Here is a 25,204-nt window from a genome sequence, read left to right on the forward strand (position 1 = left end):
GCGCAGCTAGAACTTCTTCCCCGCCAGACTTCGGGCGGTCAATTAATTAATTCATTTCACATCTCACCACTACCAAAAGGATCCCGACCTCACAAGAAGGTGCCTTTGTACGTTTGGTTTCTTGGGTCGTGCGATAACTCCTTCGCTATGCTCTAGGTTTCCCCAAGCATAGATAACTGTCGACCCTATCTTGTTTCTTTCTTTGTTCTTTCGTTCGCCGCCGGCGTCGGTTCTGGCACCGAGAGAGAACCCTCCTCCTCCTCCTCCTCTTCTCCTCCTCCATGGTGCCAGCCCCGGTGGTCGTCCGTCGTTCACACAATCACCCACTCTGTCACTGACACTGTCCCTACGAGTAACATGGCGCCGAATCCCAAGGGCGGTCGTCCCCCTAAACCCCAACTCCATGGCCGCATGGTTCAGCCTGCTCTGCCATTGATCCCCAGACCAATCAAGGGCAAGCAGCAGCAGAAGAAGAGCAAGCAGGCAACTTCTGAGCAGGTTGTTGAAACAACCAGCGAAAAGCAGAAGGCTGTTGAGGCGGCCTTGAAGACCTCCGATGCAGCCGTCAATGGAGACAAACAGGAACATGGTGAAGTATTGAAACCCTCCGACGCAGCAGTCAATGGAGCCAGCAACCATGAACGTGGTGACACAGTCGAGGCTCCAGCCAAGGCTCCAGATGCGACGACAACAGGAGAAGGAGAGACGGAACATGTCGACTTTTATTGCGCACCAACTCAAGGTTTGTCTCGACACATAGTCATCACCACCTCATCGGTGAATTCTTGTTAACGTGAATTGACTCATCTTTTTCAGGCCCAACCGTCGAAACCCCAAGAAAATCATCGACTCCCTCAGTTGCGCAAGTTACTCCTGATAGTACCAATTTGGAAGACAACAATTCTGTTGCCGGTGAGGACTCCTTTTTGTCGCAGGTGGCGGCAGACAGCCAGGCCACAAACGAGGCTGCACTGGGCCGTTCTTCCGAACAGGAGACCAATGCCAAAGAGGAACAAGAGACGGTCAGTTTGACAAACGGTCACCTTTCCAATGCGTCGGAGCCTATTAGCAGCGCCAGCGGTGAAGACTATGACGAACATGTCTCGGCAATGGAGTCCTTTGCGCAGGCTGACGAAATGCGTGCGTTTGGAGGTGCTGTGAACGGAACCTTGTCCTCACCACCGCCGCAAGAGAATGGTCATATGACGCCCGAGGAGGCAGCTCAGTCTCATGAAGGCAGTGGTGGTGGTCAGTCTACTACTGCGCAAGTCTACGGTTCCGCAGCTGTCAAATCCCCTCAACAAGACATGAACGGTGGTGGCGGTAGTGTTCATGACCCAATGGCGATGTCGGGCACATCTAGGTCGGTATCTGAATCGATTCAACAACAACAACAAGAACCGAGAGACTCTACCGGTCTGGCTCCTCTGCAAGACTACCTGCTCCAGATCTCCCACACCAAGGAAGGCGTCGACTGGGCGATCCAGGTCAACCCTCCAGGAGTCCAGCCTTATGTCTTGTATGCGCATTCGTTCCTGATGCTACGAAGCGATCGCCTCAGACGCTTGATGCAGCGCGAACCATCGTCATCGACCTACGGAGGAAACGTCATCCATCTGTACCCTGCCAGCAATGCCGTCCCTCATGCGTTCGACGCAGCTTTACGCTTCTTGTACTCTGACACGGTCTTGTCGCACCTCATCCAGCCGCATCCGGGCCCGGATTTCCATGCAGCGAGACTTCAGAACCTCGACTACATCTTGTCTTATTGGGTCGCCGGCATCGAGCTAGGCATCGACCAGGTGTCTGTATGTGCGGAAAGACTCTTGTTCAACTACGTCGACTGGGACATCCTCGAAGTCACGTACAAGCATGCTATCGACCTTGCCAACTCACCCGTGGTCTCGTCTGGTAAGAACACGACTGGTTCTGACTACGTGGTCGCTAGCAACGCCATCATCAGACCCATCCTCCACTTTCTGGCAGCTCGCATGGACGTGACCAAGTTCAAGGTCGACACCGCCGGAGCCCCAATTCACTTTGCAACTCGATTCCCGATGCTCGACGGTAACCGTGTCAAGCACAAACCAGCACTGGCTTCCATGGTCTTTGGCTCCATGCCATCTTCCGCCGACATGTCTCCTACCTCGCCTCAATCCGAGCTCATGCCCGCTTCTACTGCGACATTCCGAGACACTGTGGCAACCAACATTCTCCTCAACATCGACTTTGAGCATCTGTTTTACTTCAATTCAATCCTCCAGAGAAACAACATTGCCGGCGCTCCTCAGCTCATGGCTAGCATCATTGCCGAGCGAGAAGTCCGTCGCCAGAAAATCCAGAGCTCACAAACTGTGGCCAATAAGGACCGTATGGCTAATTCGACCGCTTGGGAAGTTGTTGGCTGGAAGGAGGAATGGGACGGCGAGACCAACCTCCCGAAGCGTGAGCGGGTTGGATTCCTTTCTTGAACGTTCAGCAAAGCAAGCATTGATCATCCTTCTTCAAAACCCCCCCAAAAAGAACAGCGATTCAGCGTTGACAAAAGTTGTTGAGAGATATGGCACAGTTTTCACACATCCAGAAAAGCAGGCGATTAATGGCAGCATATTGGCGTGAATGTCTTCTTTTTAGGGCCTGTTATTTCTTGTGCTTGGTTTTCGGGGTCAGGTGTGGTTCCGGCGTACTACTTCTTGGTGGATATTATGCCGTTGATGGCCGAGACGAAGCTGAGTAAATACACTGAGCTAGATACCCCCTTCTTGATTGCAATGGAAAATTATGCAGGAAAACACCTGCTTAGATAACAATCGTGGCTTTTTTGAGGGTTTCTGTTTCTGAGTGTGAGAGGTTGTTCAACGACCGATGTTAACGCGTGGTGTATCTCGTTGAGGAATCGGTGTGAACGTATTGCGTTCCCTCAGACGATCGATCCATGGTTTCACCAGGGCCCAACCCAGGAGACCGGCTGTAGCGAAGATGAAGACCACAACCACTGTCTCGTCCTTGAGAGAGTCACGTTCTGTAAGATATATTGTTAGTGCGCGACATTGGGTACTTTTGGGGTACTTTGGGGAACAAAACATACGAAAACATGTAGTGAATACGTCCTCCTCTGTTGCGTCCTTGCATATGGGGAGGTTGTAGTCGAGACAGAAAGCCCTCGTGCAGTCGGAGCAGCTGAGTTTGCGATTTCTATGTGGTCGGCCCGGAGGGGGTGGCGGTGGGTGGTCATTGGCATCGTCTCCGTCGTCGACGGCCACGGTGGTTGAAGTGGTGGTTGTGGAAGCGGCCGTCAACGAAGACGACGACGACGATGGTGACGATAGCGGATCATCTTTTGCTGCTGCGCCTTCTGCATCGTCTGTGTCTCTTTTGTGTGACCAGCCAGGTACCGGTGAGGCTACTTCTGCATAGTCACCCGGGGATCTTATGTCTAGACTGTGGAATTGGCTGGCTCTTCGTGAGGGCGGAGGAGGGTTGAGCGCGATAATGGTACTATTGTTGAAGCAGATGCATTTGCAAAAGGAGGTTGCGGCGGATTTGGCGCCGAGGGATGGCTGAAACAGGGCGACGAGGACGAACAGGAGGAACGATAGGTGAGAGGTGGAAAACAATCGCATCGTGGGAGGTTCTCGAGTGGTTGTGTTCTTGTAGTACTCCTTGTTCAACTTACATGTCAAGTTGTTGAAGGCTGCGGATGAGATTGCGGTTAACAAATCACAAACTCGAACGTAGAGGATCAACACGGTGGATCAAATCATGTGGATTTGTTCTCTTTCTCCTCCACATTGTCATCGTCCTTTCTCCCCCACATGTTTCGTTAGCAAAGAGACCGAGGCATCCTCCCTCCTCCACTAACATAACAACCCGAATCTGAGAAGCTCATCATCATCATCATTTTTGTCTTGTCCACCTGGCTCTCTTTCTGCTACAAGCTACAACTTTCGCACAACTTGAAAACTCCATAATGGGATTGAGTCTCTAATCAGCGGCCATCGTCCACGTGTCGGTCAACCATCTTATCGAAGGTGTTGGCCATGGCGGTCCATTCAACCCCTGTTCGCTTCATGTTGAACGAGCGCGAAGTCGCGCTATTGCGCAAATGTCTATCTCTGAAATCATCCAAATCAGATTCTGCCACCATTGCCGAAAAATCAAATCCAAACTCCAACGCGCCTCTACTACGAGAACGGGATGATCACAATGCAGCGGCGTTTCGCTCTGCCACGCGTGTTTTCCTGCTCACGTTCGGGTCCCTTCGTGGGGTCGACGCACTCCTAGGATATCTATCGGCTCGTCAGTCCCCGACGGCCACCCGCTCGAGGAAACCACTCGTCGCGTCCAAGTTCAAACTGGCCCTGTCGTTATCGTCACTTCTCTACCTGCATTCGATGTTGTATCGCATCTTGTCCCGCCTAAGGCTCCGACTGTTGCACGAAAAGGTGCGAAACATCGGCGAGCGGTACCCGAGAATATACGCGGCGCTCACCTCACGCATCGCCCCGGCGGTCGGAGCGAGCCTGTCGGGCCTCGCGCTGGGCATCTGTCCCGCCGACCAACTGCGCATCTCTCTGGTGATATACGTAGCCTGTAGGGCCTTGGAGATTGGCTACGCCGCCATCGAACACACGAAACTGGTCAGGACCTACAAGCCGAGCTGGATGGGGAGCTGGCTTCTCTTTTCCCTTTCCCAGGGTCAACTGCTTCACGCTTTTGTGTTTGATCGGGACTGTTTCCCTCCCGCGTACGGGTCTTTCATTCTCGGGTACACGCCGGAGTACATTCAGCGACGACCGGCGAGCCTGTCGCCCAAGGTGGCATGGCCTTCCTCGGACGACATCGCCGACGCGTTGGCTCAGATGGCGAGACTAAAATGGCCCGCGTTTACTTCGCCCATTCTGAACCCGAACAGGGCCAACACCCTGCCTCCCGGGATCGATCCCATCATCTCACCCATCACTTCTTGTGCGCATCCGGCCATCTCGAAGTTGTCGTGTGCGCTGATCCACCCGTCCGATCCGTCCTGTTTCCTGGCCTATCTGCGTCAGAACCTGCTCGCTTTCCCCAAGCTGGCGCGCTTTTACGCCATGTACTACGGAGCATTTTCGCTGCTTCACGTCAAGAAGATGATCCATGATCCCGTCGCGTCACTCAACAGGCTCTCGGAGTCCATCCTGCGCTCAACGTTGGCTATTTCGGGATCCATCGGTGTCGCGTGGGGCAGCATCTGTCTGTTCCAGGCACTCTTGCCTCGTGCCGTGGTGCCCAAATTTCGGTTCTTCCTGGGTGGGTTTTTGGGGGGCATGTTTCAGCTATTCGATCGCACTCCGGCTGGACACATGGCGTCGCTGTACACGGCGAGAACGAGCGTCGATTCGCTCTGGAAGGTCGGGGTCAAGCACAGGTGGTGGAAGGGAATTCGCGGGGGCGACGTTTGGTTGTTTGTTGCCGCGTTGGGCTTGGTCAATGTCGTATACGATCTGGGCAAGGATACCGCTGCAGGCAAAGACTCGGCGATGACGCTGATCAAGATTCTTCGTGGTGAGATTGAAGTTGGACTTCCGCAGAAGAAGAAGGAGGAAGAGGAGGAGGAAGAAGTCAAAAAGGTCGAGGGTGTAAAGAGCGAAGAGGTACAAACTGACGATGTGAAGAATGAAGAAGTACAGACTCAGGAGGTCGTGCTGTGATGATTTACATCAAGAATTCTTCAGGAGCAGAGGCCGCTGGGGCCACAAAGGTGCCACGTATCGTCGTTGCGTTGATGAGGTCTACAAGGTTCAATCGTGAATAGAGAGAACATTTTGAGGTTATATACGAAGTCACAAATTATCTCGGAGACGATGGTATACTTGCTCAAGGCTTTTCATTGCTTCGCAATCGCCGTTGGGCGTAGGGTCTCTGACGGAGGTGAGAAAGCATCATGTAGTCGAAAGAATCATCAAAATTGAGGCGCAGACTGTGTTCTTATTTCCTTTGTCTCCCTCAGGCGTTGACGATCAGGTCTTGTAAGCCGTACTCTTTCGGTTCCTGGTGAGTGACACCTCGAGGATCCGTGGTTGGCTGTATCATCTCGGGAACTGTACAGTAAGTTGAGGGGAGATGTCGGCAGGAAATCCGGGAAAAAGAACATTTAGTAGTCGAGATATTCCAACACTATCACGTTCTACATCCAACCCTGCCAGAGGATTAACTCTTTTGAAATATTTGGTCAAGTATCTGGCATGCCGGAAATCCTGTAATGGGCACCGATCATGTCGAAGAAGCGACCTCACAACAAGAACGACCCGTTCCTTTGCAAGAGGGGAATGTTTGGCTATCAGCGCAAACATCAGAAGAGGATATTGCACAACCACCAGACGGAGGATATGGATGGGTATGTTTGGCATGTTGTTTCGCCTCGAATTGTTTCACTTGGGGCATTGTCTCTGTAAGTTTCATTCGAATCTGTGTCTGTATGTACTGTACATTTTCGACAACCACACGATTGTTCGCCAATCACACAAAAACACCATCATGGAATCCATAGAGTTACGGCGTCTTTCTCTCGTACTATCTCACCAATAAAATCTTCTCCGAGTCAACACCTCTAGACTATGCGTTCATCGGAAGTCTCAATTTCGGCGTGGCGATGGTCGTCGCGCCATTGGTCACCCGGCTCGTCCGTTCCTTCAGTATCAGGCCGGTCATGTTGATCGGCGCCGTCATGTTCGGAGGGGGTTACATCTCGGCCTCTTTCGCCACTCGGATCTGGCATCTGTACCTCTCCCAGGGGACGCTGGTCGGGTTGGGCGTCGGGTTCATCTACGTACCCAGCATCGCCGTGCTGTCATCAATGGTTCGAGAGGCGGAGAAGTCTCGCCAACGGTATCAGCGCGGCAGGGTCGGGAATCGGTGGCTTGTCGTTCTCCTTCGCCACCGGCGCCATGATTGACAATCTCGGCGTCGCGTGGGCTCTGAGGATTACAGGAATTTGTGGTCTCGTTGCCAATTTGTTGTCCGCCATCTTCATTCGAGATCGCAACAACATCATCCGGCCGAAACAACACCCTTTCGACGCGAGTCTCTTGAGACGTCTCGACGTGGTCTTGCTTCTGTTATGGGCGTTCCTGAGCATGCTGGGATATATTGCGTTGCTTTACTCACTCTCAGACTTTGCCTTGTCGATTGGACTTTCCAGACAACGAGCCACTCAAGTGGCTGCGTTTTTGAACATGGGAACCGCAATCGGTCGTCCATTCATCGGCGTCGCGAGCGATCGTCTGGGTAGGTTTGGTGTCGCCACGACCTTGACCTTCGTCTGTGGTCTCGCCTGTCTGGTCATTTGGATCCAAGCATCTTCATTTGGTGTCACAGTCTTTTTTGGCATTTTGAGCGGAGGTATTCTAGGTGTCTTTTGGATGGTAAGTTTTAGATCTGCGGTCCTACGAGAGAAGAAAGAGTTATGTTCTAATGTTGTGATGGTCTAGACCATCGCACCCCTGTGTGTCGAAGTGGCAGGGTTGAAACAACTACTTTCACTTCTTTCACTGTCCTGGCTGTCTGTTGTTCTGCCGACCACGTGTAAGAAGTTCCCAAGCCTTGCTCGCGCAAATAACAAGGTCATCATCAAGTCTCATCATCAAGTATAGTCTCCGAGGTCATTGCCTTGTATATTCGAAGACCAGGCCATCCACGACCGTATCTGTACACCCAACTGTTTTGTGGCGTCTGTTATGTTTGTGCAAGCTGCAGTTTGTGGACCGTGCGAATCATCTGTCGACGAAGGCAGCGAATTTTTGCTGCTGTCGATAATCATTGAGGTGAATAGGTCGTCAAACCAATTGTTGGCTGGTCCATGAATTGACCACTGATACCGTCCAATCGGTTGTGGAAGATCTCCATTACAGGCAACCATCATTTCCACCAAGTCAACAAGGGTCCTTCCATTTCACTATACTAGAACAAATCCGAATACGAACAGCTTAAATCGAAGCACAATGATTGAGGTTCGTATTTTCTTCGACAGGCACCAACGTTTTATTCCTTGACATTGGAAGGGACGAATGATTTAAACCGCCAAACTACCTCCATGTGGAGGCTCATTTGTTTGGTCTTCACCGTTTAGGTCTTCTCTACCATGACGAAGATTATCATAATCGGAGGTGGTATCTCAGGGTTGAGTAGCTACCTTTTCCTACACAAGCATCTACTTTCTTCACCCTCGCACGCGAATTACGATATACGGATCTACGACTCTTATGATATCACTGCATCCATCATTTCGGGGTTACACAATGGTACTTCAGAGCCAACAACAGATGTCGAGCAAGATAGTTCCAAAAAATCTTCGATCTCTCCTACCACCATAGGAGGTGCAATCGGGATCTCGAAAAACGGGTTGAACGTCCTTTCTCGTCTTGGTGACACCGAGTCATCAATACACAATCCCCTGACGCAAACAATCAGTCGTGGTCATCCAATCCAATCCTGGGATATCAATACAGCACGAGGGTTCAAACTTGCGAGCATCAAGACGACTGGCTCTGATACGAAACATGAGGATAATGACGGGGACATTACTACTGTGAGTAGTAGTGACACGTCTACCATGGTCATGATAGCACGACAAGTGTTTGTCGAGATTCTTTACGATCAATTCAAGCACGTCGCTCCGACCATGGACATTTTACAACACAAAAGGGTCGTCGATGTCGTTGTTGGAGATGAAGTAACGCCGAACATTGTCAAATTTGAGGACGGCAGTCAAGAAGAGGCAGATCTCGTCATAGGAGCCGATGGGTTGCGGAGCGTTCTGAGAAAGGCCATTTTTGAGTCCCACAAGCCTGTAAACTGCCAGGATCATGAAGGTTCGGGCTGGGCTCGTTCTTGGGTTGAATGGTTGTCGTCGTTCGGCAAAGTCAAACGACAAGACGAAAACAAGGTCAAATGTGACTATGTCACGCCACATTACGAGTAAGTCTTCGGTCTTCCTCACGCAAAGTCTGTTTGTCTGTATACCTCCTCTGGTCTTACTGTTGGGGCGCTCTTTCAACCATACGATATGTACATCCTGACACAGTCTTCAAAGAGGTCTAGTCGGAGTGGGTGGATTCGTCCCTTCTTCGATACTAAAGTCAACCGGACACAAACCCGAAAGTATGTCGATTGTTTTTGGACCGAATGGGTTTTTCGGGTACGGATATCTAACATCCGCTACGAATAAATCCGACAAAAATGCTGCACATGGCATTCAAGAAGGCCCCCTGGCAGGATGGTGGTCGACATTTTCTTCCAATGACCCGTATCCATTCCACACGACGGCAGAGGATACACAAGGTCGACACGATGTCAATGATGGCGATCAAAGCAATCGATCCAACCGCATATTCGATCCTACTCTCGCTCTAAAGTCGTTGGTATCCCGACAGTCGACCTGGAAGAATAAGTCTGTGGTGGCGATCGTGAAATATATACAGAATTCATACGAAGGACATTCGAGTCGACTCAAATCTGGCACTTCATCTAGTAGAGACGAGTCTGACGGCACGAGGGTCGACACAGATCCATCATCATCATCGTCATCGTCAAACTTTGGTCTGTTACAGACGAGTTTTCCAACCTATACCACCCCGGAACTTCCACACTGGCACGTCGGTGGTCGGGTCGTGTTGATCGGTGACGCCGCACACGCTTTACAACCTAGTTCGGGTCAAGGTGCGTCTCAAGCTCTGGAAGATTCCGAAACTTTGGCTTTGGTGTTGGAACATTTTATGTCCTCGTCGTCTTCGTCCACCACTACGACTACAACACAACCAACGAATACAAATTCGACCGCTTCTTCGTATTGTTCCAAGGCGATCGAAAAAGCTTTGGTAATGTTCGAAACCGTACGAAAACCAAGAGTTCACGCGATATACGAATACTCGCAAAGAATGAGTCGGATGAAAACCGACATGGGTTTCGTCATGGAGTGGATCATGTATTTCATGATTTGGGTCACGTCGTTCCTCAATCAGTCTCAGTCGTACAATGATGAGCTGTTGGAGTACGACTTGCCGAAAGTTGTGAGGGAGAGTATCGAGTCAGGCCTGACTTGACGACAAACGTTCGAAGAGGTCGGATGAGGAGGAAGAGGAGGCGAAGCATTGACAGGATTGTAATTGCTGGATGAAGTCCACAAGCAGGATGAGATGGAGGAGAAAAGTTTCTGCCATTACAACTTGTAATGTATCATGGACCACGCCACTCAATCACATTACTGTAATCAATCAAATGTTTCTTTTTTGGATGTTGTTTCGAGATCAATATACAACGGTCATTTTAGTACCCAACACCAAACACCTAAGATGTTTACATTGACAATGTACAATGTACATACTTCGTACGCACATGCCATGAATCAGACAACACTACCAGGTTGGAGGGACGGTTCGTGGGCCTTCCTCCTGACCTTTTCGACCAAAGTCTCGTCGGGGTTTTGGTCGGTCAAATCCAAACCCAATTCCCGCTCGTGGGATTTTTGTACACGACGAAGGAGACAGAAATTGTAGAGTGAAAACAGTCCACCTCCGATACCGACGCATGAACCCGTGACGATGGCGGTGATTTTGGCCGTCACACTCCACACACCATGTTGGGCAGTGTAGACGTTGACAAGAGTGGTGACTAGACCGGCGACCGAGTTCAGAGTTACTGGCCTAGAAGAACTTGTGAGTTTCTGTCCGAGAAACACGATACAAGAGAAGACGACGAAGGAAAGACTCCAGGAAGTGAAACATACATGAAGATCTTGTTCACCAACCAAACGTAATTATACCTCCACAACCACCAAAGCCATAGACACAATACCGTACCCACGACGCAAAACGATCCAGAAAGCCAAAGCAATCCAATATTGGCGATCGAATGAGCAATGGCATGTGCGACTTGGTTATTGTCGTCGTTGTCACTGTCGGCGTCTCGAAAAGCCTTGGATTCTTTAAACGTGGTGAAGGTTCCCGGGACAACGAGGAATCCGGCGAGAATGATCCAGGTACCCAAACTGGACAAGATATTGTACATGCGCGGAATCTCGTCGAGATGCAAAAGCATTTCCATGTACCGTGTAGGTTGGGAAGGGACACGGGCAAGCGGTGGTCTTCGACTCGTTCCTCCTTCTTTTACTGTAGTCGATGTATCGGTCCGCTTTGGTTTTGGCATGCTTGTGTCTTTGTTGTCTTTCGATTTCGATTTCGATTTCATCTTTGTGTCGGTGTTGGTGCTCGTGTCGATAGGCTCTCGAATCGTAAATAGTCTGGATGGTTTCATCTTGGTGGTTGTTGATGTTGGAGTGTCAGGATCCCATGATGATATTGACGGCAACGATGTATGAAGTGGTTCTGCTCTTTTGAGTACAAAGTTGTCCGTCACAGTATGTCTTGACCCATCAGATCGACTTGTAGATGAAGTATTTGGGTCGGATTGATGATTTTTGTTTTTGAACATGATGAGGTATTACGGTATGAAGGGATATGCGTGCGACAAAGGAAATATCACAGAGAGGAGAGCGTAGAAAAAGAAAATGAAAATGAAGATTCGGCGTTTCATCCAAAGGTCAACAAGGAACAAGTTAGATATGTATATTCTGATGCATGTATCCTTGACACAGTCATGGCCGCAACCCACTCAGAAAGAACTGCAAGACAAAGAAAGCAAGAAAATCGTCAGGACAATCCCTCAACTCAAAGACATCCCCCTGATTCTTCAGATCAGGTCCTCGTTGACAAAATGACTGGATGAAAATTCAACAAAGAACAAGTTTTGGATAACCAGACGAACAAAAAGCTAGTGTAAGATGCAACAAAAACCACGACGCTTGCCGCCGGGGGAAAGCGAGCGGTTAAAAGAACAAGGGGCGATGCAAGGTGACGCAGATGGACTGGACAATCGGTGCTCTGTACAGTACGATCTTGTAAATAGTACATCAATCGAGCGAACCAAGTCGCTTAGCGTATGAAACCGTCGGGAACATGTTGACCACTGGTGACCGCAGAAGATGTAAGAAGAGTCGCTGGAGAGCGTCGGTTATTCGGTTGCTTGGTGTTGAGTTGAAGCGACACAGAAACCTGAAACTTGAGACTTGAAACTTGGAATTAATACATCTGTTCATCTCTCTGCATTCCCACGCTGAATATATCAAGAACAGTTAAAATCACATAGATTCAATCTTCGAAAATGGTGTACAAATTCCCACCCAGTGCGAATAAATGATAAACATCTACAAAATAATAATCGTAGAGTACGGAAACTCCATATATTGACACGGAATGAGAACAAGCGCCTTGGCCGCGGTACTGAGTACTGAGTAACTCGGCATTTATGGATCACCGCTGGCTGCTTACGATTGTGTTGCACCTCATGTATTGGGCGCCTGAGGTTCCGCACCACCACCGAGTAAGTCGACGGAATGGGGATTGATTCATCAGAAAGACATACCAAGTGAAAACAAACACTCGTGACTCGTTGCAACCTTGATCAACTATCACTGTGACGGTCGAACATGTCTCAATCAAATTCTTACTCGTCAATGACCCCGAAAAATGGCACGGCTTACATCAACGGAAGAATCTACACCGTCAACGAAGCCGCACCTTGGGCGGAAGCGTTCATAGTCGGACCAGACGGCACTTTTGGAGTCGTGGGTACCGACAAGGAAGTCAAAGCCAAAGCTCTCGAGGATGGTCTCGCCGTTTACGACCTCAGGGGTAAATTCATCATGCCGGGTATCCACGACGCTCACGTCCACATGCTTTTGGCCGGGGTGGGTATGACATCTCAGGCACTACTTCCGACCCAAGGGTTGAACTCGACCAACGTCGCCGAATCCCTGGACCACGGTTCTTGCATGTGTAAATACGCCCACGTCAACCAGGATTGGCTCGTCGCCTGGGCGTACATGGTCGACGACTTCCACCGGGATGCCCTGGATAAAGAGTACCCTGACACGCCTGTAGTGATCCACGGGGGTGCCGGTCACAGCATGTTCCTCAACACCGAAGCCTTGAGGCGTGCGGGATACGACGTCGATTCCGAACCGGACGGTCAGGCCACGATGTACGTCAGGGACGAAGCGGGACGTTTGACCGGCCATGTGGCCGAGATGGGAATGAGCAAAGCGGCCAGGTCAATACCTCAACCGAGTCTGGGGCACGTCAAGCGCGCGTTGAGACACGCCCAGCACCAACTCCACCGGGCGGGAGTGACGAGTTGTCAGGAAGCGTCGGCGAATTCCATCATGCTTCACGCCCTGAAGGAACTCGACGCCGAAAAGGACTTGAAGTTGAACATGTACACCCACATCGTCTACGCCCCCGACTGGGTCGCCGAGGAAAGTGTTGAGTCGCTACACAAACTCATCGACGACGCGGCCGGGTTTCGGTCGGACCATGTCGACACGCGATTCGTCAAGATCATCCTCGACGGGGTTCCTTTACCCCCGTACTACACCCAAGCCGGGTTCAACAAAGACGATGGCACGGTCGACGAGTCGAAATTGTTCATTCTGAACGTGAAGGAGGCCGTGGCCGAATACGACGCCAGGGGGTTCACGATGAAGATTCACTGCACGGGGACCGGAGCCACCAAGCTCGCCCTGGACGCCTTCGACGCCGCGCGGAAAACCAACCCTCGGGGGCCGCGTCACGAAATCGCACACTCTTCGGGGGTCCGCGACGAGGACTTTGGACGGTACAAAACCCTAAACGTCACGGCTGAAATGTCCCCCGCTTTCTTCTTCGTCCACCCGGTCACGGCGGCGAGTGGTGGTCTCATGGACTGGAACTTCCCTCGCATGATCGAGGCAGACGCCCACGTCACCATCGGGAGCGACTGGTGTGCCCCCAACGTGCCTGACCTGTTGCCCATCTTGGGAAACATCGTCGAGAGCGTCGGTGGTGGCGACAGAACCCTGGGCGCCGCCAGAATCTGCCGCATGTTGACGTTGGCCGGAGCCGAAGCGGTAGGCAAACAAAACGAGTTCGGTAGTGTCGAACCCGGCAAGAAGGCAAATTTCATCGCCCTCAACAACGATTTGAGCAAAGCCGAATTCGAGGGTGTCAAGGTCCTGACGACGTGGTTTGAAGGTGAGATCGTATACGAGGAAAACTAGGGTGTAGCATCTTGATCACGGCTGATATCCCTGTATACGGGTGTATACAGGGGCTAGCTGTACCGATGCCAGTAGCAAGATACGTACATACAATCTCCTTTCTTAACGAGTTCATCACCCGATCATGACGTTGCTTCCGTCCTTGATTTCTTCTTCCCTTTTTGCTTCTGCTCCTTCAAGGACTTGACCCTTGGTTTCCGGAATCGCCGTCTGCACTCCAAATCGTCTCTGTAAGACGACCCACTGAGCGAGACAGATGACGATCCTAAACTTTTTTGTTGTTGTCGTTGTCGAGGTATGTTTGTTATCGGTCTCGAAAGCCTCGTCCACGAGCTTTCCTATACCGTCGTGTCGAAGAAAGCCAAGTTTTGAAATGTTGCCGTCCGTCACCAACTCTTTTAGTAAGTTGTACATTGGTCCTCCTCTCGGAAACTTGAGAGGAGCACTATACGGATGTTTTTGTTTCTTGTAAACTTCGTCCGTGATGAAAGGTCGGCCGGCTTCTCGAAGAAGATACTTTTCCACCCACTCGTTACTGTTCGGGTCACGACGGATCTTTACACTGGGTGGGAGACCGTCGACGTATTCTGTTAGGTAGTGGTCCAGAAATGGAGTTCGACCTTCTATCGAATGTGCCATTTCACCCCTGTCCCCGAGATTGGACAATAACAAATTCTGTAGATGTCCTTTGACAAAGACGTATTGGGCGGTGTGTAAGGGGTGCCAGTTCGTCGTTGCCGCCGCCGCTCTTCCACCACCAACAATACTCTCGGTATAGGTCAACAACTGCGGGTCATTGGCAGTGGTCGTCGGTAAAGGTGAGAATCCCTCTTTAAAAGGGAGACGAGGAAACGCCGCTGCCATTAGTACCGGCGTGAGGATATTGTTCAATCGACTGCGAGCAACTGAATTTCCTGAGAGGTCTAGTTGACCCCCATAGTAGACTCGGTTGAGAATTTCTTCCGATTCTTGTAGTTTGGCGATACGCTCCTCTTCGGTCATCATCACGCCTGCTCCGTCAAAGGTGGTATCCGGTTCACGAAGAAGGTCGGGTAGGAATATATTGTACCCACCAAAGATCTCGTCTGCTCCTTGTCCGTTGATATTGACCCGGAAACCTTGTTTTTGAAACAACGCTGAAAGTGCGTACGTGCCGATAAAATTGAGATCAGGGTTTGGTTGCTCGTCGTGCCATGTGGCGTCGGCGAAAGACCTCGCCAGTTCATCTTCGGTCATGTGTTTCTTGTAAAACTTGACACCTAAAAAGTCCGCGGTGCGGTTGGCCGTGGACGATTCGTCGAATCCACTGTCCTCGTCAAAGGCGATACCAAAACAACTGAGTCGGCCATTTACAGACTCCGATCCAATCTGATGACCCTGACGTAGAAGATGGTTGACGACGCCTGCGACGACCGACGAATCGATTCCTCCACTCAGTGAGACACCGACCTTGACATCCGCTCGAAGACGTTCTTTGATCGCGTCTACCAGACGTTCTCGGACACCTTGGATCATTTCTCCTTCGGTGCGAGGGTCCTTGGCATGCTTTTCCGTCGAGAGTATCTTCTAGTTAGTCGAAAAGTCGCCCAAAGGGAGATTTCAATATCCAGAAGCTCATTCTTACCTTGTCGGGATACCTCGAATCCCAATATTTTTGCTCTCGCACTGGTCCAAAATGTTTACACATCAGAAAATGTCCAGATCTCACCTGTATATGTCGATGCGTATGCCGTAAGCCTGAGAGTGCGTAGAGACAACTAGAGAAGACCAATAGCAACACATAGCAAGGGGTGCCAGGCCAAACGGAAACAGTACCTTTTGAATTTTTTTGAAAATGGTAGGACTTCCAATCTGGAAATGCCCACCGACGATACTGTTGACGTCCCATTCTGGCTTCCATCCCATTGGCAAAAAGGCCTTCATCTCGGCCGCGACGAGCAGTTGACCTGCTTGGATCGTCCAGAATAAAGGTTTGATACCATACCGGTCACGCACGGCCACGAACAGTTTTCGTTCACTGTCGAACAGACAAATGGAAAACTCCCCTCGGATAAGGTCCAAGAAAGAAAGGCCGTCGTAGTACTTGTACAGTGCGAGTACGAGCTCAGAGTCGCTGGTTCCTTGAAATTGGTAGTTGATCTTTTCTTCCATGTCGGCTCTCAACCTGTCATAATCATAAATTTCTCCATTGACCACGACGTGTACCGTGTCGTCGGTCGAGTGCAACGGTTGACAGCCCGCCGGTGAGAGGTCGTTGATGTCGAGTCTGACATGACCGAGGGCTGGATTGCCACTGTCAGTCATGAGAACCAATATGAGGTGATTTGGATCCTAATGGAAGCCAACTTACCAACTCTACCATCTTCACTGATCCAGGTGCCTGTCGAATCCGGACCCCGATGTCTGATTTGTTCAAGACTTTTGCGTAACTTGTCTTCGATGGACTTTTTATCTCGTTGGTGAGCGAGGCGAGTGGCCTCGTGCAAGGCTACGATGCAACTGATACCACACATTTCTGAGTCTCGACACACAACTACTATGAAAATGGTCTGGGAAAATGTTCCATCCGTGCAAAACTCGACTTGTCTTTGAAGAAACACCAATCTGCACCGTGAGGAAGATTTAAGAATAGCGAATGTGAGCAATTGTAGAGCAATGAGGGACTAAAACCATGGAAGAGAAATAAAATATAACGCCCAGCTCGAATTCAGGTGACGATGTAGACTACGAGGCGTGCATCCAGTGTATGTTCAGTCTAGTTACACCTTTCGTTGACGGCGGCGGATAGATGCGGGATATCGACGACGTCATCATCACCTCGAACGAGAATCGAATATTGTGGTGATGTGGGAGTTTCTCTATGCAAGACGAAAACCAAAGAATTACAACAGCTGGAATACCCATCTGCAGCTCTAACGATCCACAAGTACATAACGACAGTGCATCACCTCCACCCTTATACGTCTCACGATAACGAGGTCCAGTGGCCCTGGCACCCTCATATCATTGTTCAGTGTGCTTGCAACCCAAGTGTCTCGACCATGTGCCAATAACTCTTTGCGGAAGCCTTGCGGGTCTTCTTTCCAATCAAGATGAACAAGAATGAGAGGCCCCAGAAGAACATTCCGATGAAGCCCACGGCGATATACGTGTTTTGGACGCCAGAAGTTTGAATCCAAGGTGTCACGGCATACCCGAACCCGAAGCCCATTGTGTTTCGAATGCAGATCATGGTGACCAGGCCATCACCAGAAACCTCTCGGTATGAGTCGATGATGTAGTTGATCGCAATGGCACTTCCGATGGGAAACGTGCCGACCACAAAGGCAAGGCCGAAAGCAATACCAACCCAATGCACGTGGTGCTTCGCTCCCACACCGATCAAGATACAGCCGAGAGGGTGAAGGATCAAAGGCACCACGGCCATCCACAGTCTGTACTCGGGCTCGAAAATGCCACCTTTGCGTCGAGACATCCACACGGCAAATCTGTCGGCGCATACGCCCGCGAAAATGCACCCAATTGTACAACCGATGAACTGGGCCGATGAATGTCAGCATATTATGTAGTCGGAAAGAAGACACCAGTCAGATCAACTTACCGGAGCAATAAACATGACGCCTATCATCTCAGTCGAAAAGTTGTAAGGGGGTCCAGCGAGTATCAAGGCCGCCGTGGCGTTGACAACGTTGAACCACGACAGGACCGAGCCGACCAATATTCCAGCAAACACGACGACAGGAAATCGAAGGAGAGAAATCGGAAACCACATTGATCTCCAGTAGTGGTTGGGCTGTCCAGGTCGACGAGCACCCCAGAACTTCAGCTTCTGAATAAAGCTTTTCTTATGACTTGTGTCGAGCCCTGCCTGGGTGAGTGACTGTGAAGTGGTCGCAGTCTTCTCGTCTTTGGTGGCAGGATTTCCCGTGGAGCTCTCATCCGAAGAACCACTCTCCTCTTCTGCATCCAGAGCTTCTTCCTGGACTGGAGGGCGATAGTACATTGTCTCTTCCAAGAAGAAGAACATGACCAGCATACAGCCACCGGCAATGATTGAAGCAATGAACTGGATCCATTTCCAACCTAGATTCTCGGCGACGAATCCTGCAGGCACCTTTCATGATAAAGTCAGCACATTTGGAACGCGGTGATCTGTGAACTCTTTATACTCACCGCTCCAAGAAATGGGATCCCAAAGAGAATCCAGCAGTACATGCCGATCCAAAAGCCTCGATCGTGTGCAAAAAAGACGTCGGAAATGCAGACCTCGATCAAGGTTTCAATGGGCCCATAGAAGAAACCGATCAAAATTCGATTCGCGTACCACTCGCCACTCGTTTTGACATACGAAGTCCAGACTGAAATGGCGATCATGGCCAGTCCGCCGATGAGGAATGCCGGTCGGCGCCCAAAGGTCAAACCAAAGGGTTGCCACAGGAGCCAAGTACTCCAACCGAAGAAGAGGTATTGAACACTCACACCCTGATTGAGAGTCGAAAGGGGAATACCAGTCTCTGCTTCAATATCCAGTAGTGCAGCCGAGAGCAGAGTTGTCAAAACATCGGCAGAGAAGACGGCCAGCAAAAGGACAACGGCGGACAATTGCTTGCGCCTTTTCGACCAATTGAGAGGATCATCGTAGTCGTTGGTGGGCTGAGGCAAGAGAACGATATCCTTTTCACCCGCTTCGTTATGCTTGACATGGAGAGTGCCAGCTAAGTCGACCTATTTCAAGCGCAAGGTTGGTGTTAGAATATGGATACGACACTAAAATTCCAAGGCCTGTTCACAAGACGGACCCCATTTGCAAGAGCGACTCACCAGGTGTACCGTTCCAGGTGTCACCTCGGTATGCAGAGCGTGATGAGTCGGTGCCATTGTGAAGATTGAGAAAGTAGCTGCTGCTGTACGTGATGACGATCCAATGTTGCTGTCACAGATGCCGTCCGAGGAACTGAGGAGTAATATATAACTGCCACGTCGACTATCTCAGCTTGATGCAGATTGATTCCGAGTACTTTGCCAGTCGAAGGGATTGAGCCTCCTTCACTCAGTCTTGCCAAGGTGTGTTTTGCTTATCAACACTCGGATAGATTCAATGTTGACAGGACTCAGAAGGCCAGTCTTCTATCTGGCAAACAGGGAAAGCCACCGAGAGACTCCAGGGGGGGCGTGATAACCTCCCCAGCGCCCCGGTTTGAAGATGACAGTAAGCCGTTCAGACGCATTCCGAAGTCATCAAACCATTGCCGATCTTGTCTAGCCTGCTCCACCAAAAGGGGGTCTATCGAAGCACCGACACGCAAGGCTGGACTCGTAAAGCGCCTATCAAACTTTCGTGACGAGTACGGGTCTTATCAAGCCGCTGCCAATCATGAGTGGCAGAACGGACGGACTGTATCGATCTCCATGTCTCTCTTTATCTTAGCAGCTCCTCTATCTTTCCGACCCCAGTGTCCCGATATGGGATACGAGAATGAACAGCTCTCAATTGCGAAGATTGTGAAATGGAGTATTTTCGCGATCGAAACTCCTGACAACCTATAAGATGGGGAGGTCAGTGTATGTGGCAAACATGTCGTAGGACGGTGGGAAACAATTGCAGTCTTTCCTATCGCACTTTGTTCAAAAAATCTCACGATGGCGACCGTGTACGTAAATGGAAATGTGTATACCGTCGATGGTAGCATTCCTACAGCTGAGGCCTTTGTTGTCAAAGAAGATGGCAAGTTTGGTACCGTGGGCTCGACGGCCGACTTGACCAAATATGCAAAGGATACGGGGGCATCCATAGTCGATCTCAAAGGCCAGTTCGTGATGCCGGGCATGCACGATGCCCACATCCATATCCTCGCAGCAGCAGAAAAACATTTGTTCAACGCCAAACTCGGCCTAAGTGCCGGGCCTGAAGAGATTGTCAAAAAGCTGAAGGACTACAAGTCGTCATGTCAACATCTCGAAGCCGTCGGGAATTGGCTCATTGGCAACTTCTATCACTTTGCCAATTTCAAAGACAAGAAGCCCGACCGGCAATTCCTTGACGACGCGTTTGGCGATCAGCCTGTCGTCATTCGAGAGTACACGACGCACGACATCTTTGCGAATACAGCAGCACTCAAGGCAGCAGGGTACGAGGACAACCCAGAGGACCCTTGGGATGGCTGGTACGTGAGGCGGGAGGACGGTACTATCACGGGAGAGCTGGTTGAGGGCGCGGCCAAACGACTCTTCGCGGCCATTCCCAAGGGTTCTCCAGAGATGCACCTCGAGGCGATGGAATATGGCGTCAAAATGCTGAACCGCTTTGGCTTCACGGCGGCGCAAGAAGCATCAGCCAACGCCATCTACCTCGAGGCAGCCAAGAAGCTTGACGAGATTGGCAAGATGACCATCAACCTCGACGCCCACGTGGTATACTGGGGCGCTGCCTTCAGTCAGGAGCTCCCCTCAACCCTGATCAACAGCATCAATGCGGCATACAAGTACCAGACGAAACATTTCAATCCCAACTTTGTCAAGTTCTGGCTCGACGGTGTCCCTTGGGCACCGCACTTCACGCAATGCCCACTCGCCGACGATGGTAAGCCGGACTACAAGAAGATCCTTGTGCCACCCAAGATCTTTGAGGAAGCCATTGAACGCTTTGATAAGGAAGGTCGTACCTGCAAAGTTCACGTCTGCGGGCAGGGATCCGCTCGCTACGCGCTCGACACTTTTGAAGAGTTGCGTAGGCGACGACCTAACGGACCACGCCACGAGCTTGCACACAACATGGACGTCCATCCAGATGACTTCGACCGGTACAAGAAACTCACCATAACGGCCGAAATGTCTCCAGCAATTTGGCATGAGCCCGAGATGCAACCCGAACAAAATCCATGGTCCGTGTACCCGTTCGTTGGGTTGCGCAAGGCTGACGCGCTTCTCACCATCGGGAGTGACTGGGTTTTCGCCCCTGAGACACCCAACATCTTCCCTGGTCTACAAGCTCTTCAAGAGAACCGTCCGGGTTGGGAGCTCGAGCGGGATGACCTCTTGCGCATCATCACTATCGACGGCGCCAAAGCTGTCGGGAGAGACGTGGTTGAGGGGTCTATCACCCCAGGCAAAATGGCCAATTTCATCATTCTCGACAGGGACTTGAGCACTGCAAAGGAGATTGGCACCACCATCGTACTGAAGACCTTCTTCGAGGGTACCGAAGTGTATGATTATGAGAGTGATGCTCTCAAGCACTTCCAAGGCCGGCCAGGTTAGTCGGGGCAGATAAGTATTGCCGTTAGTGCAGCAATGAGATAGAAATGTCGATGCCACAATTAATCTGCAAGAAACACTCGAACGAATCAAGAGGCTTTGAAACCAATTTCGAGGGCCTTGTCCTCCAGAGATACCCTAGGTCCCTTGTGGCTCCGTGCCATGATTAAGCTGCTGTAGCGAATCGTAGATGCATTGTGTCCATGCTTCCCCAGAGTACCTTAAAGGCGCGTTCTTTCGTGCTTTTCCGATCTGACAAGAAAATATTCCTACCAATTGGGCCTGATCACCGTCGACTTATCGTAATAATGAGGCGGCCTTCTTCCAGTGACGAGCCATACTCCTATCCTCGCTTTGACTTGCGATGCCCATGTTGCGTGACTGAGCAAAAGATAAGGGTTCTCGAATATCACGCATGTCACCGAGACGTAGCGGGCGGGAGAACAAATCAAGGTTCGGCTGCGCATCCACGGACGTGGACAATGCTGGATGGTGCTAGAGGCCCTGAACCGAACATTGACCCCTGCTAATAAGTAGTGCACCTGGCACTGGTGCGGAATATTCGGATGGGCCACGTCTGAAGTGGGAACCTCCAGACTCCGCAAAACAGTTGAAGCAGGGCTCGGAACAATCTCGGAAACTCGTTCTGATGTTGAGATAAGTATCCGTCCCCCAACAAGCCATCATGGCTTCACGCGTGGTATTTGGCACTGCTGGCTACAACTTGGCTGCCACAAGGGTTGTTCCTTGAACCAATGAGGGTTATAGACGCAGAGTTGAACTGTTTTGAAGACCCTTGTTGAGTGCGCTACCGTTATCCATGCTGACGATGCCGGGGTATCCTATTTTCTTATCTATCCGAGTCGGTAATCTCTCAGTACCGAACCTAGAGTAGGCAATGAGACGCAGTGCATGATGATGACCGACAGGGAAAGATAGCGAGGAACGAGGGAGTCTGTTGGATCCAAGGATACGGGACGCCTGCCGCTACTCAGTCCCTAGCTTCGGATAAATCTGCATAGTGCGTCCCATACCCAGATCTACCTTCTGACATAGGACCTCTACTCTCTTATCTATGCAGCTCGGGTTCAAAAGCCGCATCACGGGTGCGAGACGCTGTTAGCAGGACACGGCCCATGATCTTGTCATGATGCTTTTGACCTACCTCTTCTTCGACATGGATAGATTGGAATGGAGGCTTGCGTCCAGCGAGATCCCTATCAAAAGTCCCAGAGAGGTGTGTACGATTGACAAGGCTATGCAATCAGACTCTACTGTCCCGAGTATTAAGCTTGGTCCACACAAAGCCTGAACGGCTCAGTATCACTTCCTGTCACCGGCCCGTTCTGAATGTTCAGGCACTTTCATTCTGCACGCTCAAGATAAAGAGTGCGAGAAGGGTCAAGGTGGGCTGCTCCTGTCAGCAGTGGTGATCCTGTACACATGTATCGGTAGCGTAAAATAGTATGGCCATAGCGCGGAGGGGATTTGCATTATTCCCATTCGACCCGGTTTCGTATGTCGCTCCGATCATGTCAGCTGTGACTGCCGCCGGTTCTTGGAAATACACAGATACCAACTGATGAGGTCCACCAAGTACACAATAATTTTGTGTTAGCCTCTTCCGCGTAGCCATGAGGTCGAAGAGCTATAGTGATTCGTAGCGAGATCGCGACACTTTTCTCATTTGTGGGTGAGCTACAAATTATCCTCTCAGAAATAGATAGAATCAGCCCAAAGTGGTTTCCCACCCCTTCTCGGTCATTACATCCATCCAATAAATGTCGGCAAGGCCCTTGTCGATTTGCTCCCAGGTGAGGGTCACTATCCGTCTCATTTGCCTCAATGGCTTGGCTGGCAGAACGTGCTCGAAGGTGGACAATCTCGAGATAACGAACTTTCTTGCGTCCAGGATTTCGATGGCATTGGGGCTTGCTGTGCTGGGCTCGGTGCCTTGAATGTTTTGCCCGAGCGGTCCCGCCGCAGGTGGGACCCTCAACTCACTCGCAACCGCGACAAAGAAAAATGGCTGGACACATTTTGTGGCTGATTCAATGGGAAGCGTCCTCAGGAGATTCACAATCTCCACCGCACGCGTCGCCAAACTCTGGTCCATGATGTCTGAAGAAACTTGTTCTTGTTCGGGATACTCGGGATTACCCAATAAATTCCCACAATCTGCAAGCAGATCAGGAAAGACCCGGTAGAGTTGGAGCAGGCCAGTCAGTCGGTACAACTCGGCGACGGTCAGGAGGTGCTCAACCGGCGTCTGAGCATCTCCAGGGTTGACGATGGCTTGCGCGGTGGGCAGATTAAGCTGCTGCAATCTCTGGGCGAGACCATGAGCCTGTTGAATGACCTTGTAGCTCTCGTCAACATCAGCCAGAGATGTAAAGATGGGCCGATTCCGGATACGCAGTCGCTCTTTCCTCACTAAGCGCCCAACCTCAAAAACCAAAACCTGTGCTTCCCTTCCCACGCCGGTCCATGGATGCGGAAAGTTCGGCTGATGCAGAGTATTGTGCTCATCGCTCGATAATTCAGGCCCCTGGGTCGGTGGAAGTGCAATTGATACGTCACTAACGTAGGAGAGGAGCATTTCCCAATAGATCATCGCCTCTTGGAAGAATCGCAGGTTTCGTTTGTTGTTCGCTTCAAGAAAGGCTGGCGGCTGTCCCCTGGTCAATGCTCCCATAAGTGTGCGCGCGTGCTTGAATTGCTCGTGACCGAGGTCATTGGCGTCGTGCCAGCTAGCTGAAAGACCAAGCATGATCAACGTCAGCAGTGAATCTGTCTCGACTTTGGACTCACGAATATCAGCTTCAACACAAGTCATGGCTGCATGCCGCAGTCGATAACCAACGGCATGCAGACTTGGAACTACGTCCGAGAGGCAAGCAGCTGCCATGCTCTGCAGTACGTAGAAGACGGAGTTAGAGCTCTGCCACAGTTTGGAAACGGTGGATCGAAATGGGTTCAGATGGCTGTTATAGCAGGAAAATATGCCAGCCACTTCTTTGAAGTAGTACTCAACCAATACAGAAGAGTAGTCGTTGAGGACCCGTGAAGGCCTTTCCGACAACGGGCGTAAATCTGCTTCTTGACACAGGTTCAGAGAGTGGTGTTTAGATGTTCCATCAAGAGGCTGTGCTGAAATTCCGTGGCGAACAAGTGAGGTGGACAATATGTCTTGTTCCATGTCTGGAGAGTCACCATCGTTTAAGTCGATGAGGGTGCTGGGGCTTCCCGGAATTGAACTGCTCCATTCGAGGCCTTCCAAGCCAGAAAAGGGTATATCAAAATGCGGATTCGAAGCCGGAGGGTTGAAGTCAACGATTTGATGGTCATGTAACAATTCTGGGTCGCCGACAGGAATTGTCATGGTAGGCGATATGGCTTTTTTTGAATGTGCTATTCCAGCAGTGTGCGAGGCATAACTCGCAACAATTGAATCTTTGTCTTCCTGCGCCGACAGCTCCCGTTGGGAAGAGGACCTGGCATCTGCAATGCCACTTCCCCGGCCTTGAGTGTAGCCAGGGCAAAGGGTATTGATCTTCTGACAGCGAATACAATGCGGCCTTGCCTCATCGCATTTCAACTGGAAAGCGATAACAGTTAGCAGAATCCGTAAGGTTGGAGGGCAGAGCTCAATGCATGTTCAGTACATGCCTTCCTCTCCTTGCAGCGAGCACATCCTGTACGAGATCTCTTAATGCCACCGCGCATATTGGTTCTGCTTCAAAATTGATGCCTTTTAACCAGGAGACATCCTACTCGGAAAAGGCCCCTCTTAACATAGTCCTCTTTACTAAGCATGTGACA

At 50.7% G+C, this 25,204-nt stretch overlaps 9 protein-coding genes across 9 annotated transcripts; 5 read left to right on the plus strand and 4 right to left on the minus strand.

Annotated features, from left to right (window-relative positions):
• Window positions 1–74: 74 nt before the first annotated feature.
• PV06_01419 (uncharacterized protein) lies at window positions 75–2,767 on the plus strand. Its single transcript, XM_016402021.1, has 2 exons — window positions 75–742; window positions 817–2,767. The coding sequence occupies exons 1-2, from the start codon at window positions 358–360 to the stop codon at window positions 2,469–2,471; spliced, it is 2,040 nt and encodes a 679-aa protein (XP_016269074.1). The 5' UTR covers window positions 75–357; the 3' UTR covers window positions 2,472–2,767.
• PV06_01420 (uncharacterized protein) lies at window positions 1,797–3,657 on the minus strand. The gene is made up of 2 exons (XM_016402022.1): window positions 3,089–3,657; window positions 1,797–3,022 (listed from the first exon to the last, which is right to left on the minus strand). The coding sequence occupies exons 1-2, from the start codon at window positions 3,621–3,623 to the stop codon at window positions 2,856–2,858; spliced, it is 702 nt and encodes a 233-aa protein (XP_016269075.1). The 5' UTR covers window positions 3,624–3,657; the 3' UTR covers window positions 1,797–2,855.
• Window positions 3,658–3,884: 227 nt separating this feature from the next.
• PV06_01421 (uncharacterized protein) lies at window positions 3,885–5,837 on the plus strand. Its single transcript, XM_016402023.1, has one exon. It carries the CDS (start codon window positions 4,041–4,043, stop codon window positions 5,688–5,690), a length of 1,650 nt encoding a protein of 549 aa, XP_016269076.1. The 5' UTR covers window positions 3,885–4,040; the 3' UTR covers window positions 5,691–5,837.
• A 2,282-nt stretch (window positions 5,838–8,119) lies between these two features.
• On the plus strand, window positions 8,120–10,190 carry PV06_01422 (uncharacterized protein; the record flags this gene model as incomplete). The annotated part of the gene is made up of 2 exons (XM_016402024.1): window positions 8,120–8,955; window positions 9,071–10,190. 2 exons carry the CDS (start codon window positions 8,120–8,122, stop codon window positions 10,077–10,079), a joined length of 1,845 nt encoding a protein of 614 aa, XP_016269077.1. The 3' UTR covers window positions 10,080–10,190.
• Window positions 10,191–12,520: 2,330 nt separating this feature from the next.
• Window positions 12,521–14,128, plus strand: PV06_01423 (uncharacterized protein; the record flags this gene model as incomplete). Its single annotated transcript, XM_016402025.1, has 1 exon — window positions 12,521–14,128. One exon carries the CDS (start codon window positions 12,521–12,523, stop codon window positions 14,126–14,128), a length of 1,608 nt encoding a protein of 535 aa, XP_016269078.1.
• On the minus strand, window positions 13,629–16,854 carry PV06_01424 (asparagine synthase (glutamine-hydrolyzing)). The gene is made up of 3 exons (XM_016402026.1): window positions 16,479–16,854; window positions 15,753–16,410; window positions 13,629–15,673 (listed from the first exon to the last, which is right to left on the minus strand). Exons 2-3 carry the CDS (start codon window positions 16,026–16,028, stop codon window positions 14,243–14,245), a joined length of 1,707 nt encoding a protein of 568 aa, XP_016269079.1. The 5' UTR covers window positions 16,029–16,410; window positions 16,479–16,854; the 3' UTR covers window positions 13,629–14,242.
• Window positions 16,855–17,018: 164 nt separating this feature from the next.
• PV06_01425 (uncharacterized protein) lies at window positions 17,019–21,385 on the plus strand (the record flags this gene model as incomplete). The annotated part of the gene is made up of 2 exons (XM_016402027.1): window positions 17,019–19,192; window positions 19,244–21,385. Exon 2 carries the CDS (start codon window positions 19,769–19,771, stop codon window positions 21,383–21,385), a length of 1,617 nt encoding a protein of 538 aa, XP_016269080.1. The 5' UTR covers window positions 17,019–19,192; window positions 19,244–19,768.
• PV06_01426 (uncharacterized protein) lies at window positions 17,139–19,006 on the minus strand (the record flags this gene model as incomplete). Its single annotated transcript, XM_016402028.1, has 4 exons — window positions 17,139–17,666; window positions 17,730–18,242; window positions 18,302–18,853; window positions 18,950–19,006. 4 exons carry the CDS (start codon window positions 19,004–19,006, stop codon window positions 17,139–17,141), a joined length of 1,650 nt encoding a protein of 549 aa, XP_016269081.1.
• Window positions 21,386–23,052: 1,667 nt separating the features above from the next.
• On the minus strand, window positions 23,053–24,910 carry PV06_01427 (uncharacterized protein). The gene has a single exon (XM_016402029.1). The coding sequence runs from the start codon at window positions 24,762–24,764 to the stop codon at window positions 23,112–23,114; it is 1,653 nt and encodes a 550-aa protein (XP_016269082.1). The 5' UTR covers window positions 24,765–24,910; the 3' UTR covers window positions 23,053–23,111.
• Between the last annotated feature and the right edge of the window lie 294 nt (window positions 24,911–25,204).

Source organism: Exophiala oligosperma (assembly GCF_000835515.1).
Source record: "Exophiala oligosperma strain CBS 72588 unplaced genomic scaffold supercont1.1, whole genome shotgun sequence".
Classification (NCBI taxonomy): Eukaryota; Fungi; Ascomycota; class Eurotiomycetes; order Chaetothyriales; family Herpotrichiellaceae; genus Exophiala; species Exophiala oligosperma.